The 15,477-nt window shown below is 44.7% G+C and overlaps 2 protein-coding genes across 2 annotated transcripts; both read right to left on the bottom strand.

The window, feature by feature from the left end:
- Positions 1-11,443: 11,443 nt before the first annotated feature.
- Positions 11,444-12,229, bottom strand: LOC131254991 (uncharacterized). The gene has a single exon (XM_058255692.1). The coding sequence runs from the start codon at positions 12,227-12,229 to the stop codon at positions 11,444-11,446; it is 786 nt and encodes a 261-aa protein (XP_058111675.1).
- Positions 12,230-12,281: 52 nt separating this feature from the next.
- On the bottom strand, positions 12,282-12,827 carry LOC131254990 (uncharacterized). Its single transcript, XM_058255691.1, has one exon. It carries the CDS (start codon positions 12,825-12,827, stop codon positions 12,282-12,284), a length of 546 nt encoding a protein of 181 aa, XP_058111674.1.
- Positions 12,828-15,477: the final 2,650 nt, after the last annotated feature.

The following is a 15,477-nucleotide window of genomic DNA, read 5'->3' as shown; positions in this document are numbered from 1 at the left end:
ATAGTTTCGAGCCAAACGGATGGTAGGAAGCTTATGATCTTATGTACTGGATGACTTTCAAGCCTCTTTAACCTGAACGGCTTGATTTCCTAGGATATCTGGCATGTAAATCCTTCGATCTTAGTCCCTTGGGGTCTGTCCCTTGCCTGTGGTGTTATTAGAGTGTTAAATTCATGTTTTAAGCATCCTTTTCAATCCTACGCTTGTGAATACACCTTGCATCACAAACACGATTAAATAGGGCATTAAACAGTATCATGTTCGTAAAAACAAGTAATAACTGGGGTCTAATATGCAATATTCGACCCTCAAAAAGGGGCCATATAAAGTTTTAGATCAATCTGATATTTTTTTCCCTTCATCTAGGCCTATATGACCTAATCAATAAATTGGATGTCAAATAAAAAGTACAGTGGGCCTTAGGAGGGTTTTAATGGTGGATATCCAATCACTATTGTTTTCATGTGGTGTGGTCCACCTGAGATTTATATCCCTCTCATTTTTGGCATCAAGCCCTAATATAATTTGTAAAAATGGATGGACGGCATGGATGAAACACATACATCATGGTGGGACCCATAGAGCACCGACCAACATCCACCAAGTTTTGTGGGCCCCGCTATGATGTATTTGTTATATCCACACCGTCCATCCATTTTGAGATATCATTTTACGTCATGAGCCAAGTTTTAGATCAAGCTGATCTTTGGTTTTTCCCTTCATCTGGTCCTATATGACCTAATCAACAGATTGGATGTTAAATAAACAGTATAGTGGGCCTTAAGATGGATTTTAATGGTGGATATCCAATCACCATTGTTTTCATGTGGTGTGGTACACCTGAGATTTATGTCCTGCTAATTTTTGGTATAAAACTGTAAAATAATCTGAAAAAATGGATGAACGGAATAGATGAAACACGTACATCATAGTGGGGCCCACCCGTAGAAGAGGATTTTAATGGTGGATATCTAATCAATATTGTTTTCCTATGATGTAGTCCACCTTAGGTTTATATCCCTATCATTTTTTTGATGAAGCCCTAAAATGATCGGTAAAAATGGATGAACATAATGCACATTAAATGCATGGTTTTGATGTTCGACACACATCATGATGGGGCCCACAAAACTTATTAACATCAATTCTTAGGTTCTCGCAAGGTCAATAAGTTGGGTCACAACTTTGACAACAATATTTAGCCCATTATATATGTCTAGCCCATTCACTCTATTTTACTGATCAATACCCTCAATTTAACTAGTTACTCGCCCCAATCAAGCTAGCTACATATGAGAAAGATATTGGGCATACAAGATTGATCAACAATTTGAGTGAAATTTGATTTAAACATATGTAAGTTATTTACTTTTCAATCTGGACTAATTCGATTGTCCAAAAATGGTTAAATGTTCAATTAGTGGATGTGCCTAATAATTTTTTATTTTTTTTCACAAATAAATTTCAATTTCCATTTAAAAAGAACATTTTTTTCAAAATGTATATTTTTTTACTCTTAATTTTCTTTAAAAACTTTTAACAAAATATCATTTTTATTATAAAATATTTCAAAAAATAAATTAAAATACAAATTTTGAATTTTTATTTTTAAAATATCTAAAATTTTCACGAATTTTAATTTTTTTTTTCCCAAAAATTCCAAAATGCTGATTTTTTTTTCTTCAAAAGCATCATGTTGTTTTCAACTTTTCAATTTTTTAAAATTATATATATTTTTTCAAAATCTTAAGAGTTTTTTTATAAATAACTTTTTCTTTTATTTTCGAATTTTGAACATTTTCAATTATTTTTCAAAATCACAAAATTATTCAACTTATTTATTTTTCGTTTCAAAATGTTTGCTTTTTTGATAAAGTATCGATTTTTTTAATATCGTTTTATTTTATTTTTCACTCAAAATTTATTTTGAGTGAAAATAAAATAAAATTTCACATTTTTTAAAATATGAAATTTTATTTTATTTTTCAAATTTCAAACTCTCATTTTCTTTTTTAAAATATTTTTATTTTTCAACATTGTGAAAATTTTCACATTTTTAAAAATATTTTTAATTTTCTTTTTCAAGATATTATTTTTTCCTCAAAATCAAATGCTTTTTTTTTTTTTTCAAATTTATCAACTTTATTCAAAATTCTTTTTTGTTCCCACAAAATAGATTTTTATTAAATTACGATTTTTATTTTTTCAAAATCTATTTTTTTTTCTCAAACATTGTTAAATTTTTTTAACTTCTCAATATTCCTTTTCATGTGATATTACAAGTCATTTAAATATTAATTTTAAATAAAAAATTAAAATAAAAATTCCACTCATTTGATATAAAAACAAAATAAATTTTCTTTTTACATTCAATCAATTGTTAAAAAATAATCTTAGATAAATATGTACAATTAAACCACCAAAATTCTATTTAAAAACAACAATTAGACTACAAAAAAACTTAATTTTCCACCATATTCTTTAAAAAATGAAAAAAAATTAATGTGAAGGCAAAAGTCCTTTTACGACGGACCACGATCCCTCGCAAAAGTCCTTTTACGACGGACCACGATCCCTCGTAAAAGTCCTTTTACGACGGACCATGATCTGTCGCAAAAGCAACTGAAAACCGCGCCATTTGGTGTTGTGGGCGGGAATTTACAGCTGTGACAAAATCAAATTTTGTGACGGATTTCGTCCGTCGCCTGTTAACAATGGACCAAAATCCGTCGTAAATAAGTCATAAATCGGATTTTAGCGACGGATTTTGGTTCGTCGCTAAATTCACCGATGTTCCGACCAAGGATTTTCAAGAAACACGGGATTAGTGACGGACTTTTTCCGTTAGCGACGAATTAAATTCGTCGTTAAACCAAGAGATTTTAGCGACCAAAAATACATCGCAAATTGGCCAATTTGGCGTAGTGTCTCAAAAAAAAAAAATTTAAAAAAATTGATGCAATAGATCAAGGGTAGGTGACCTCTTTGGTCAAAAAGCATTTGCGAGTGAAGACATGAGAGAGGAATTATGATTTTCTCAATAGACTTTCGACTTATTGAATGAAGACGAGAATGAACAGGAAAAACGTGTCTAGCTAACAATCAAACATCTAATGAGAAAATTCTTCCCAAATAGACCCCCTTAGGAGAATATTGTGGTTTCATTCATATGTGTCATATGTACACTAATCATTGCTAGTTTATTTATACTCTATTTCTAAGAAATTTTAATCATACAATACTAGTATATATGTATTATCTGCACTAACCTTATGGGAGGCCTGTTACCCCGCATATTATATACCTCTTAGGATAAGCTCATTGGATAAAAGTTATGTATGTGGCCCATTTTAGTGTTTGTATGGACTCCAACCTGTCCAGTAAGGTCTCCCACAATGAATGTCTGACACCATAAAAATCTGGCTGATCCAACCATTGAGTGAGCCACCGTGTGAGTTTGGGTTGTTGGGTGGCTGTTTTTTTCCATCAGTGTGGCCAACGTAAACATATGATAGGCCTATTTTTTGGTGCATCTGATTATCCTGGTGGAGCCCACTTAATGCATACGTTGGATGGGATATATACACCACTGCAAGCTCCAACAAGCAACAGAGTATAAGCAAGTGAATAATTAATTGCACACAGGTGAATAAATTTTTTTTTTTTTTTTTTTTTTTTTAAAGGGTTAGCTTATTAGTACACACCCATGTCAGTACACACATTCCACTGTTAGCCACCCCCACTAGGGATCGATAACAAGACCTCAAGTGTTGAAACTGTTGAGGTCAAAATTTGGACGACACTCCCCTCAGTCTCCCGAACGGTGGACCGCTTCAGCGTCTTGATCCTGCATAATGAGAACGGGCAAAGGTGACCCTGGCTAAGCCAGGGGGACCCTCCGATGCCTAAGTCAGGTCAAGGGAACCTGAGTCTAAGTGGAGAGTAGTGGAGAATGTCAGAATGTTGCGTACCTATAGTAGTGGGGTCTCAATCTATTTATACCTGACTATCGGACGGTCTGGGTCCGCTATTGTCGGCACGATTTACTCAATCAGCAGGATACTGAGATTGTGGGGATATTATACGCAATCCGTGGATCGTGTAGCGCATCATGCGGGTAATGCATGTTTGGGAGCGAAGCAATCGGCCATGTTTGCTTATGGTAGTTTCCGAATCTAGCAGACGGAATGCCCGCCTTGACATATTGTCTCGACTTGGCGCTCTGGAAACCTTCTCTTTGAGGTCCAAGGCAAGGTGCCAGATTTATCTTATCGGGTCAAACTTCATACAATTGATGTCAGTGGTCGGATTGTTCATCTTCCGTCAGACATTAGGTAGGCAGCTTACCACTTCCGATCGGAGTGTAGAAGTTACTCCGATCCTCAGCCTCGAAGTAAGAGCACCTTCATAGCGCACGACTTCTTCTGGGACGCTTACATCAGGTCGGACGAGCATCACCTCGGTTGTTCATATGTGGTTGAATTAGTTTGAGTCTTACTCTTGGGTTTATTAGGGGCTCGGATCTTTCCATAACAAAAGCCCCCTACTCTTCGAGTTCAACTGTGGACTCGGAGAGTAATTACATGGAAGATCACTCACCTATGCTGGTGCAATCATGATCTTCGAATTAGAAGCGCCATATTCTTAGGATTTCACGCCAGTGGACTGCTTTCTAGCGGACGCGTGTCAATGGTTACGATTTCGAATAATTGCTCAGCCTATGATGAGTCGCCACGTAAGCCCGAGGAAGAGTCCATGCGACAGCTCCACCTATTCGAGCATCGTTCCATGTATCGGAGCGCACTGTTCAATGTTGGAACCATACTACATGGCAGGGGCTCGGCCAACGATAGACAGCCACATGTGCTCGGGAAAGAGCTCGCGATGATTCAGCTACAGCCATCACTCCTTGCCATTAATGCAGAGATTCTCTGTGGCTTATATAAGTTTTTTTCAGACCTGCTCCTTTCATTGGCATTTTAAGCTTAAGTGCGTGCCGGAGGAGTCGATTTCTGGTGAGAGCGATTTCGACGGGCGATTCCGACCGATCAAACGTTTCCAGTAAAGGCGATTTTCGATGATCATCCGGTGAGTCCCTCTCATCGTTCCTTTTACTTCTCTTTATAATGTCATCGGATCTCGAAACTGTTCGGGAGTATGGTGATGACTCCAAGCCGAGGAGCTCTGATGGTGGGAGGGGCCTCTGAAGGCCCCTTTGAAGTTATACCCTTATACGCTCCGCCTCGAAGACAGAAGGAGGTAGGGGCTCAGACTCAACGGGCTGGCAAGAAGAAGGCCGCCCAAGTCCCCTAGACTATTACCACCGAGGCTACTGAAATGCCCATGAGTGGACGAGCCTCAGAGGTAGTCTCTGGAGGCTCCGTTCTATCGGAGTCTCAAATGGAATGGATCTGTTCGGAGTTCTAGATCCCGTACTCCGTTCAGGTAAGGGCCCCCTGGCCCTTCGACACCGCTGGTGCCCCTGCTAAGGGGGAAGTTGTAATCTTCCTCTGTGCGCTGCAATGTGGGCTTCGGCTCCCTCTAAATCCCTTTTTCCGAGCCATAACAGCTTACCTCGAACTTGCTCCGAGGCAATTCATTCCCAATGCTTGGAGGGTGCTAATCTCTTTCTTCATCATCTAGCGCCAAGTTGGGAATTCGGAGCTAACCCCGGAGGAGCTGATGAGCCTGTACCTGGTTAAGCACAACAGCCAAGAACCATGGTACTACTTCAAGACCCGAGGTAGTAAAGGGTTGGGGCTGGTGATGAACCTTCCGTCTTCCAACGAGGATTGAAAGAATAAGTGGTTCTAGGCTGTGGGCGAGTGGGAGGTGCCAACGGCTGAGCTGGGGACTATATCAACTCGGGTTCCCACCCGATTCTCGAAACCAGGTCGGACTTTGATTCTCTTGCCTTCCATTTTTTATTATTTTAAAATCTCCTTCTGCTTCAGTCAGAATAGAGTTTTCTTTATCCTTGTAGATTTCCCGAGAGGCACGCCACTCCTTGACTGGGCTTAGAAGAACCGCATCACCAAGGCTAGGGCACGATCGGGGGAACTTCATTCCTGAACAGACCTGATCACTGCGGCCAACCTTCATTGGTCCGGGCTTTGTAAGTCTCAGCCTCTCCCCACATCCTTCAGTAAGTTGTCATCTTATTACCTTTGGTATATCAACTTCATTCACTGGGTTATTGATCTGTTATTTCTTGTGCAGGTATGGCTGAGGCGTCTGGTTCTCGGAGGAGGAAGGCTGCTCCAACAGTAGAGGAGATGTTGAGGGCGAGTCGAGGACAAAGACTAGGCAGGTCGCCCCTCGCGGAGAGGGCCCCTCTGTTGCTGTTTCAATTTCCGTGGCTCCAGTTACGGTGCTTGCTGATACGTGGGTTCTAGTAATCATTGTTCCCACTCTAGCGACTATAACTCATTTCTCAGCAGCAACCATAACTTCTCTTCCTCCCATTGTCGTTCCTCCCACCGTGGAGGCCCTACCTACAGCCCCTGAGCCTTGCATTGCCGTGCCCTCTTCCTCCGAACGGGAGGAGGCCATTAGGATGGCTGACGATATGCTTTCTCCCCCGGAAGTTGGAAATGAGTTCGGGGCCAAGGCTCAAAGCTCAGCGGGCAGTCGGACCGGGGCTGAGGAAGCAGTGGGCTCGGCCCAGGTGGGGACGGGCGACGCGAGGTTCCAGCCGAGCTACCACTTGTCTTGCTTAACGCCTTGGGCCGCCAAACATGCCCCAGAAGAGGAGATAGCCAAACTTCTCACCAAATCGGACAGCTCCTTCCTGAACGACCTGACTTCCATTTTCTATATGGTATTACTCGTTACTTTTCTGCTCTTTTTATTTCTACCTCATCCACATGCTCATTTTTCTATCTCCTTTCAGACTGTCCCGAAGCTCCTTTCAACTCGGGAGATAATACGGGAGCTCAAGAGGAGGGATGCCGAGGTGGAGGCTCTCCGGAACGAGGTGGGGGTTCGCAGGGATGAGGCTACCCTATTTCATATCGAGTTAGACGAGCTGCATCGGCAGCTTGAAGATGGGAAGACCAGAGAGCTCCAGCTGCAGAAGGTTGCAGATAGCCTCGAGATCCGACGTGAGGCGGTGGAGGCCAAGCTGGCACAGGCTAGGGCTCATGCGGATTCGTTGGCCAAGGAGATTACCCGGCTGGGAGAAGTCCTAAAACGGACTAAGGCCGAGGCAGCAGAAGAACGGACCCAAGCTATCTCTTAAGCGATGGAGGCTCAATGGGCTAAAGACGAGGCTTCCTTGGAAGGAACAGTAGCGGCTGCGATTGATGCCTTCAAGGCTGCGAAGGAAAAGGATGTCGAAGCCACCAAGTTTTACAACTGTGGCTATGATGCTTGTATTGAAGTGGTCCAGGATTTGTACCCAGACCTTAACCTTGAGCCCTTGTTGCCTGACGACACTAGAGAGGAGCCTACCGAAGATGCCCACCCGAACCAAGCCCCCGATTCCCAAGCACCCCCGACTGCATAATTCTCAGTAGCCCTCTTTTTTTTTTCTTTTTTGAACAGATCATATTATTATTTTTTGAATGGATGATATATTTTTTGATATTTAATGTCGACTGTTGATTGTCGAACTGAATCATTGTCCTGTCAGTTTATCTACATGTATGGCCGAGCCTAGCCTGTCCTCGAACGGGTCAGCTCCCTCCAACGCATTTTTAGTAGACCATTTTAAGCCTTCCTGGCTCGGTTATTGTTGAGTCTGAACCCCTGGGGGTTTGGCTCTTCCCACGATTGGCGAGAAACCTCTGCTCTATGCGTTAGTCGGGTGACGAGCTGATTACCCTATTGGAGAGTTAGGTCATCTTTTGGTTTTTCCCCTAACTTGGAGGGGATGCCATGTCGAGTTTTCATGAGATTATCTTCTGACCCCTTCTTTAAGGGATCAGCCCGTTCAGTCCGCCTCTGAATATGAGAGGCGACTTTTACTTAGTAGATAACTCTATACATGTAGAAGATGAATCATGAATTTGATTGAAAGCGTTAAAGGCTGGTCGCTCGGAGACATACACTATTAGGGGCCCTAAAGGCCAGTACATTAGGGATAGTAGATCTTCAGATGCTCGGCGTTCCAAGGGTGAGGGAGTTGGCAGCTCTCAAGGTCTTCTAAGTAGTAGGAGCCTAGCTTTGTGGATCGGACCACTCGATGTGGTCCTTCCCAGTTAGGCCTGATTGCTCCAGCCCCTGGCTCGACAGTGTTCGGGAAGACCCGACGAAGGACTAGGTCCCCTGGGTGGAACCGCCTGACCTTGACTTTAGAATTGTAGAAGCGCGCCACCTACTGATGTCGAGCGGCAACTCGGAGCCTCGAGATGTCTCGGACTTCCTCAAGAAGATGCAGGTTAATTGCGATCTGTTCGGGGTTTTGGTCCTCTTGGTAATTTCTTACCTGAGCAGTAGGGGGGAGACCAATTTCCACCGACATCATTGCTTCCAAGCCGTAGGAGAGCGAGAATGGGGTTTTCCCATTAAAGGACTACACTGTAGTCCTATAGGCCTAGAGGACGAATGGGAGCTCTTCGGCCTAGTTACCTTTCGCTTTCTCCAATTTCGTTTTGAGATGGTTTTTAATGACCTTGTTAACCGCTTTCACCTGTCCGTTGGATTGTGGGTGTCGAGGCGAAGAATATGCGTTTGCGATGCCAAGCCCTTGACACATGCTTCGGAACTTGTCGTTATCGAATTGTCGGCCATTATCTAACACGATGATACGCGAGATCCTGAACCGGCAGATAATATTTTTCCAGACAAAGTCAATCACTTTCTGTTTTGTGATCTTTGCAATAGGCTCGGCCTCAGCCCACTTGGTGAACTAGTCGACCGCAATGATGGCGAACTTGACTTGCCCTTTCCCGGTAGGAAGAGGGCCTATGATGTCGATCCCTCACTGGGCAAATGGCCACGGTCCGCTCATGGGGGTCATTTCTTCCGCTGGTTGCCTCAGCATAGTCGTATAACATTGGCATTTGTCACATTTTTGCATGTAGTCCTTTGAGTCTTGCTTAAGAGTCGGCTAGAAATATCCTTGACGAAGTATCTTCAGGGCTAGAGCTCGATCACCAAAATGGTTCCCCCATGTTCCTTCGTGAATCTCCCAAATCACGTAATCAGCTTCATCCGTTCGGAGGCACCTGAGGTAACGCTGGGAATGCTCTTTCTTGTATAAGATGTTGTCCAGGACGACGTATCGAGCCGCTCTGACTCTCAGTCATCTCGCCTCCAATTTATCCGGGGGGATTTCACCGGACGTGAGATAGTTGAAGATTGGGTCCATCCAGCTCGGAGTAATGTGCACTGGATTGACTCTTTCTGCTTGGCCAATGCTTGGATGTTTTATGAATTCAACGGGGATGAATCGTGGGATCCTCCCTTCCGCGGCCGAGGCGAGCCTCACAAGGGCGTCGGCCCATGAGTTCTCCGCTCTTGGGATCTGCTAAATAGTACAACTCCAGAATTTTTTGATCAGATTCCATGGCTCATCGAGATAAGCAATCATCCTTGTCTCTTTGGCCTTATACTCGGTGAAAATGTGGTTTACCACCAGTTGCGAATCGCATCAGACCTGGTGAGACTGAACGCCTAAACTTGCTGCCAACCTGACTCCAGCTAGTAAGGCTTCATATTCCGCCTCATTATTCGAGGCTTTGAACCCGAGTCTGATCGCATATTAGATAATCGTAGAATCGGGAGCGACCAGGATGATTCTAGCTCTAGCTCCTTTAGCATTGGATGACTCGTCAACATGGAGGACCCATCTCGGGTCCAATACTGCCTTTTGGTCACCCAAGGAGACAGGCGGGGTCATCTCAACTTCGGTGTCGATCTCATCTGCATTCGGAGTTGTGAACTCGGCAATAAAGTCCGCCACAGCTTGGCCCTTAATTGCTATCCCTGATGTCGAACTCTCCGAGCTCAATGGTCCACTTGGTCATCCGTCCTGAAACCTCGGGTCTCTGGAGAATTTATCTTAGTAGAGAGTTGGTCAATACAACGATGGAATGAGCCTGGAAGTACGGACGCAACCTCCAGGCTGAAACAATAAGGCTGAATGTTAATTTCTCCAGTGACGGATATCTTGTTTCCGCAGGTACCATTGCCTTGCTCTCGTAATATACTGGGTATTGTTTGTTTCTGACTTCTCTAATCAGGGCTGAGTTGACAGCTGAGGCCGAGACCGCGAGGTACAAGAATAGGGGCTCACCTTCTTTAGGCTTGATAGGAGGGGGGGTGAGCCCAAGTACTGCTTTAGCTGCTGGAAGGCTTCCTCGCATTCTAACATCCACTCTACCTTCTTATGACCATTTAATTGTTGAAAGAAGGGGAGACATTTGTTTGTCACTCTGGATATGAAACATCCGAGTGCGGCGACTCTTCCCGTGAGGCATTATATTTCCTTGACAGTCTGAGGTGAACTCATGTCAAGGAGCGCATTGATCTTGTCGGGGTTGGCTTCGATGCCCTGCTGACTAACTTGGAACCCAAGGAACTTTTTCGATTCAATCCCGAAAACATACTTTGCGGGGTTCAGCTTCATCTGGTATTCTCGGAGGACACTGAATGTCTCCCCGAGATTTGTTAAGTGATCAGACGACTTAATACTTTTCACCAGCATGTCATCAACATATACTTTCATGGTGTGTCCGATCTGTTTGGCAAACATTTGATTTACCATCCTCTAGTATGTCACCACAGCATTCTTCAGGCCAAATGGCATGACCCGGTAACAGTAGAGTCCCTTGTCTGTGACGAAGGTAGTCTTCTGCCTATCTGGGGGATGCCTCGCAATCTGGTTGTACCCGAAATAGGCGTCTAGGAAGGAGAGTAACTCATGACCAGCCGTGCTATCCACCAGTTGATCGATCTGAGACAATGGGAAGCTATCCTTGGAGCATGTCTTATTCAGGTCCGAGTAGTCTACACAGACCCGCCACTTATCATTGGATTTTTTGACAAGCACCACATTTGCAATCCAGTCGGGGCAATATATTTCCTCTATGAAGCCGACATCGAGTAGGATGGAGACCTCCTCGGCAATGGCCTCGTAGCTCTCGGCATCGAATGGTCTTCTCTTTTGTTTCACTGGTTTATGATCTGGGTCCACGTTCAGCCTATGGACCAAAACATAAGGGGAGATCCCTGGCATATCTACGTGCGACCACACGAAGACGTCCTTGTGTCGCTGCAGGAACGCTAACATTTCGAACCGTTGCTCGGAGCGTAATGATGTACCGAGCTGAACAGTCTTGCTCGGGTCTGCTTCATCGAGGGGCACTTTCTCCAGATCTTCTACAGACGAGTTCCCAGCTGATCCTCGGGGGTCCAGAACATTGATAGTAATTACTTGTTTGACGGATCCCTTTTTGATCGCTATCGCGTAACATCTCCAAGCCTCGCGTTGATCGCCTCAGATGTAGCCTATTCCGCCCTCAGCTGAGAACTTCATCATTAGGTGATAAGTAAAGACAACTGCCCTCATTGCATTGAGGGAGGGTCGGCCCAAGATGACATTGTGCACCGATGGAACATTGAGAATAAGAAAGTCCACCATAAGGGTGACTTGGTGTTGTCCTTCTCCAGCAGTTAGTAGGAGGAAAATGGCTCCTTCAGAGATCATTCTCACTCCAGCAAAGCCGTGCAAGGGGGTCTTCACGGGTCGGAGGCACGACCGGGGAACCCCCATTCTTTCCAAAGCTTCGGAATAGATCACATCGGCTAAACTTCCGGTGTCGACCAGGATGCGATACACCTTATGATCTGTTATAGTCATCGTGACCACTAGGGCATCGTCGTGCGGATGCTGGATTCTGCGCGCATCATCTTCTGTAAAGGTCAGGCTGTATGGACTGACCCAGAGCTCCTTACTAGGCCGCTCAGTTAAATGGATGTAGTGTTCCGGATTGGACTTCCTAGAGTAGGTCTTCCGAGCCCTGTTGGAGTCTCCTCCACTGGCTGAGCCCCCAAAAATGGTGCAGATTTTAACTGGCTCTTCCATGGGGTTATTCGGTCGCTCTTGCTCCCGTTCTTCCTTCCGAGTGGCCCTCTCTTTTTTAGTGTATCGATGTAGGTGTCCTTTGCGGATAAGGGACTCGATTTCATCCTTGAGATCCACACAATCGTCCGTATTGTGGCCGTGGTAACGGTAAAAACGGCAAAACTTTTGTCTATCCCGCTGTTCCGGGTCGGCCTTCATACAAACGGGCCAATTCATAAGTTTTTCTCCTCGGATATCTAACAGGATCTATTCAGAGGGGGGTGTAGGAACGAAATTTCCCTTTTGGTCTTCGGCTTGGTCGACGATCGCGAGGAGTGCTGTCATTCGACCCTTTGCCGGTCGGTTGGGACTCTTCGTTCCTAGGCCTCTTCCCTTTGCCAGTTGAGTCGGTTACTTGTACACTTTTATGGGCGTTGGTAAACTCCTCAGCATTAGCGCATTTTTGGGCTCTTGCGATGAAGTCCACTAACGTCTTCGGAGGGTTCTTCTTAATGGAGAAAGTGAACCTTCCTTCTTTCAGACCACTGAACACCGTAGCGAGCACCATTTTGTCATCGTAATCTTCTACCTGTAACGCTTCCTCGTTGAAGCGAGCAATATAGTCCTTTAGCGACTCTTTTGGCCCTTGTCTGATGGTGAGCAGGTGAATGTTGGGTTTTCGACTTCTCTTACCACTTATAAACTGGGTAAGGGATAGTCGGCTTAACTCTACGAAGGAACCGATTGAATTAGGTTTGAGCTGACGGTACCAATTCCGAGCAAATCCCGTAAGGGTGATAGAAAATCCCCTAGACATCATCGCATCCGTTGCTCTCTGGATCTACATCCACGAACGATAGGCTTCTAGATGTTCAGATGGGTCACCAGACCCAGAATATTGGATGACAGGAGGTATTCGAAACCTCTGCGGCATCACTTCATCCATGATGGTGGAGGTGAAGGGAGGTTCGGTCTCTTCCATCATCGCTTGAACCGTGGCGGGAATTGTCGACAATTGTTGCTTCCTTTCCAGGGTCAAGAACTTGTCGTTGAGTTCCGCAAACCGCGCTTCCCAGAGATCTTTATTCTCAGCGACAATCTCTGGGGCATCTTCTATTTCTGGAGTCCTCCTTTCTCTCCTCTGCTCTAGCTGATGGCGGAGGTCCGTAGGTGCCAGGGCCGAGGTGATCGAGTTGTTAGTGGGAGCCCGAGTGGCGGTATTCCGTATCGAGAATCTAACTTGTACTGGAGGAGGATTCTGACCCGAAAGCGGCGCCCGAGAGTGTTGAGGTGCCTTGGGCCTCATACTCCTCGGCATAGAGTGATCCTCTATGAACAGTCCGACTAGCTCGGGAACGGGATCCTCGCGAATTGGCTGTGGTTCCTGCCGCTGCTTCATTTTGTTTACTTCATCGCGTAGGGGCCTGAATCTCATTTTGCATGGCTCAATACTTACTCTCCCGGTTGCGAGAACGCTGAGAAGGCCCCGGAGCTGACTTGGCATGAAGTAGTGACGAAGAGTGAGTTGGCTCATTTGGCTCTGGTTCTATAGCCACTGCTTTCTTCTTTCCTCTGGCTATTATATTTGAAGGTAGGAACCTGACCTTTCGTATTAGATTCCCACAGACGGCGCCAAAAAATGTTGAGGTCAAAATTTGGACGACACTTCCCTCAGTCTCCCGAACCGTGGACCACTTCAACGTCTTGATCCTGCACAATGAGAACGGGCAAAAGTGACCCTAGCTAAAGCCGGGGGGACCCTCCGATGCCTAAGTCAGGTCAAGAGAACCTGGGTCTAAGTGGAGAGTAGTGGAGAATGTCAGAATGTTGCGTACCTGTAGCAGTGGGGTCTCAATGTATTTATACTTAATTATCGGACGGTCTGAGTTCGCTATTGTTGGCACGATTTACTTAATCAACAGGATACTGAGATCGTGGGGATATTATATGCAATCCATGGATCATGTAGCGCGTCATGCGGATAATGCATATCTGGAAGCGAAGTAATTGACCACATTTGCTTATGGTAGTTTCTGAATCTGGCAGACAGAATGCCCGCCTTGACATATTGTCTCGGCTCGGTGCTCTGAAAACCTTCTCTTTGAGGTCCAAGGCAAGGTGCCAGATTTATCTTATCGGGTCGGACTTCATGCAATTGATGTCAGTGGTCGGATTGTTCGTCTTCCGTCAGACGTTAGGTAAGCAGCTTACCACTTCCGATCGGAGTGTGGAAGTCACTCCGATCCTCAGCCTCGAAGTAAGAGCACCTTCATAGCTAAGAGCACCTTCATAGCGCAAGACTTCTTTAGGGATGCTTACATCAGGTCGGACGAGCATCGCCTCGGTTGTTCATATACTTGGTTGAATTAGTTTGAGCCTTACCCTTGAGTTTATTAGGGGCTCGGATCTTCCCATAACAGAAACTACACAGGTGAATAACTTATAGTACAAGGACCTCCAGAGAGGACGAGGATTTCCTACGCTTCCTACTCTAGGAATCTTGGTGGGGCCCACCGTGATGTTTTTAGGGAGATCCTTTTAGGAGACGGATTGGCTACTCCCCCTTACACCAGCCAATGGCTGGTGGTCGGTGCTATGTGGGCCCCACCATGATGTATGTGTTTCATCCATGCCATCCATCTATTTCTACAGATCATTTTATTGTATGAATCCAAAAATGAGGTATATCCAAATCTCAAGTAGACCACATTCAGGAAACAATATTGAATGAGGGTCGACCATTACAATCATTTTGGGGGTCATAAAAGTTTTGGATCAAGCTGATCTTTGTTTTTTCTCTTCATCTGTTCCTGTATGACCTAATTAACAGATTGGATGTCAAATAAACAGTATGATGGTCCTTGGGAGGATTTTAATGGTTGATATCCAATCACTATGGTTTTCATGTGGTGTGGTCCAACTGAAATTTATATCCCTCTCATTTTTGGGATCAGAAATGATCTCTAAAAATGGATGAACAGAATGGATGAAACACATACATCATGGTGGGGCCCACAAAGCACCGACCACCGGCCAGGGAGCTGGTGTCAGGGGGAGTAGCCAATCCTGCTCCATCATTTTAAGATAGGCCACCGAAAATCAGTCCCATCCAAGACTCAAGAGAGCCACACGAGGGAAAATTGAGGAAAGAAATGTCTACTGTTGGAAGACTCCAACTTAATGTTTATATTACATCCAAACCATTTATAATGTAATTCCCGCTGGGATGAAGTGAAAACAAAAAATCTTAGCCTGATTATAATTTAAAAAAAAAAAAAAAAAAAAAAAAACCTTCTGTGGCCATGCAAATGTTTAAACGGTGTTCCACTGTTCCTCTTCTGTGGCCCCCTCAAGTCTTGGATCTGGCTGATTTTTTGTGGCCTGTGCTAAAATGAGCTCCTACAGTGGATGGACAGGTGGATTTCTAATAAACATAATGGTGGGTTCCAACTAGATTACCAGCGCAG

The sequence above is a fragment of the Magnolia sinica genome, chromosome 9 (assembly GCF_029962835.1).
Source record: "Magnolia sinica isolate HGM2019 chromosome 9, MsV1, whole genome shotgun sequence".
Lineage (NCBI taxonomy): Eukaryota > Viridiplantae > Streptophyta > Magnoliopsida > Magnoliales > Magnoliaceae > Magnolia > Magnolia sinica.
Note: the sequence above shows the minus strand (reverse complement) of the source record. Positions and strands in the feature narration are given on the sequence as shown.

Bases quoted from the DNA above. Each gene is read 5' to 3' on its own strand.
- LOC131254990 (XM_058255691.1), bottom strand. From the start codon at position 12,827: ATGTCTAGGGGATTTTCTATCACCCTTACGGGATTTGCTCGGAATTGG.
- LOC131254991 (XM_058255692.1), bottom strand. From the start codon at position 12,229: ATGAAGGCCGACCCGGAACAGCGGGATAGACAAAAGTTTTGCCGTTTT.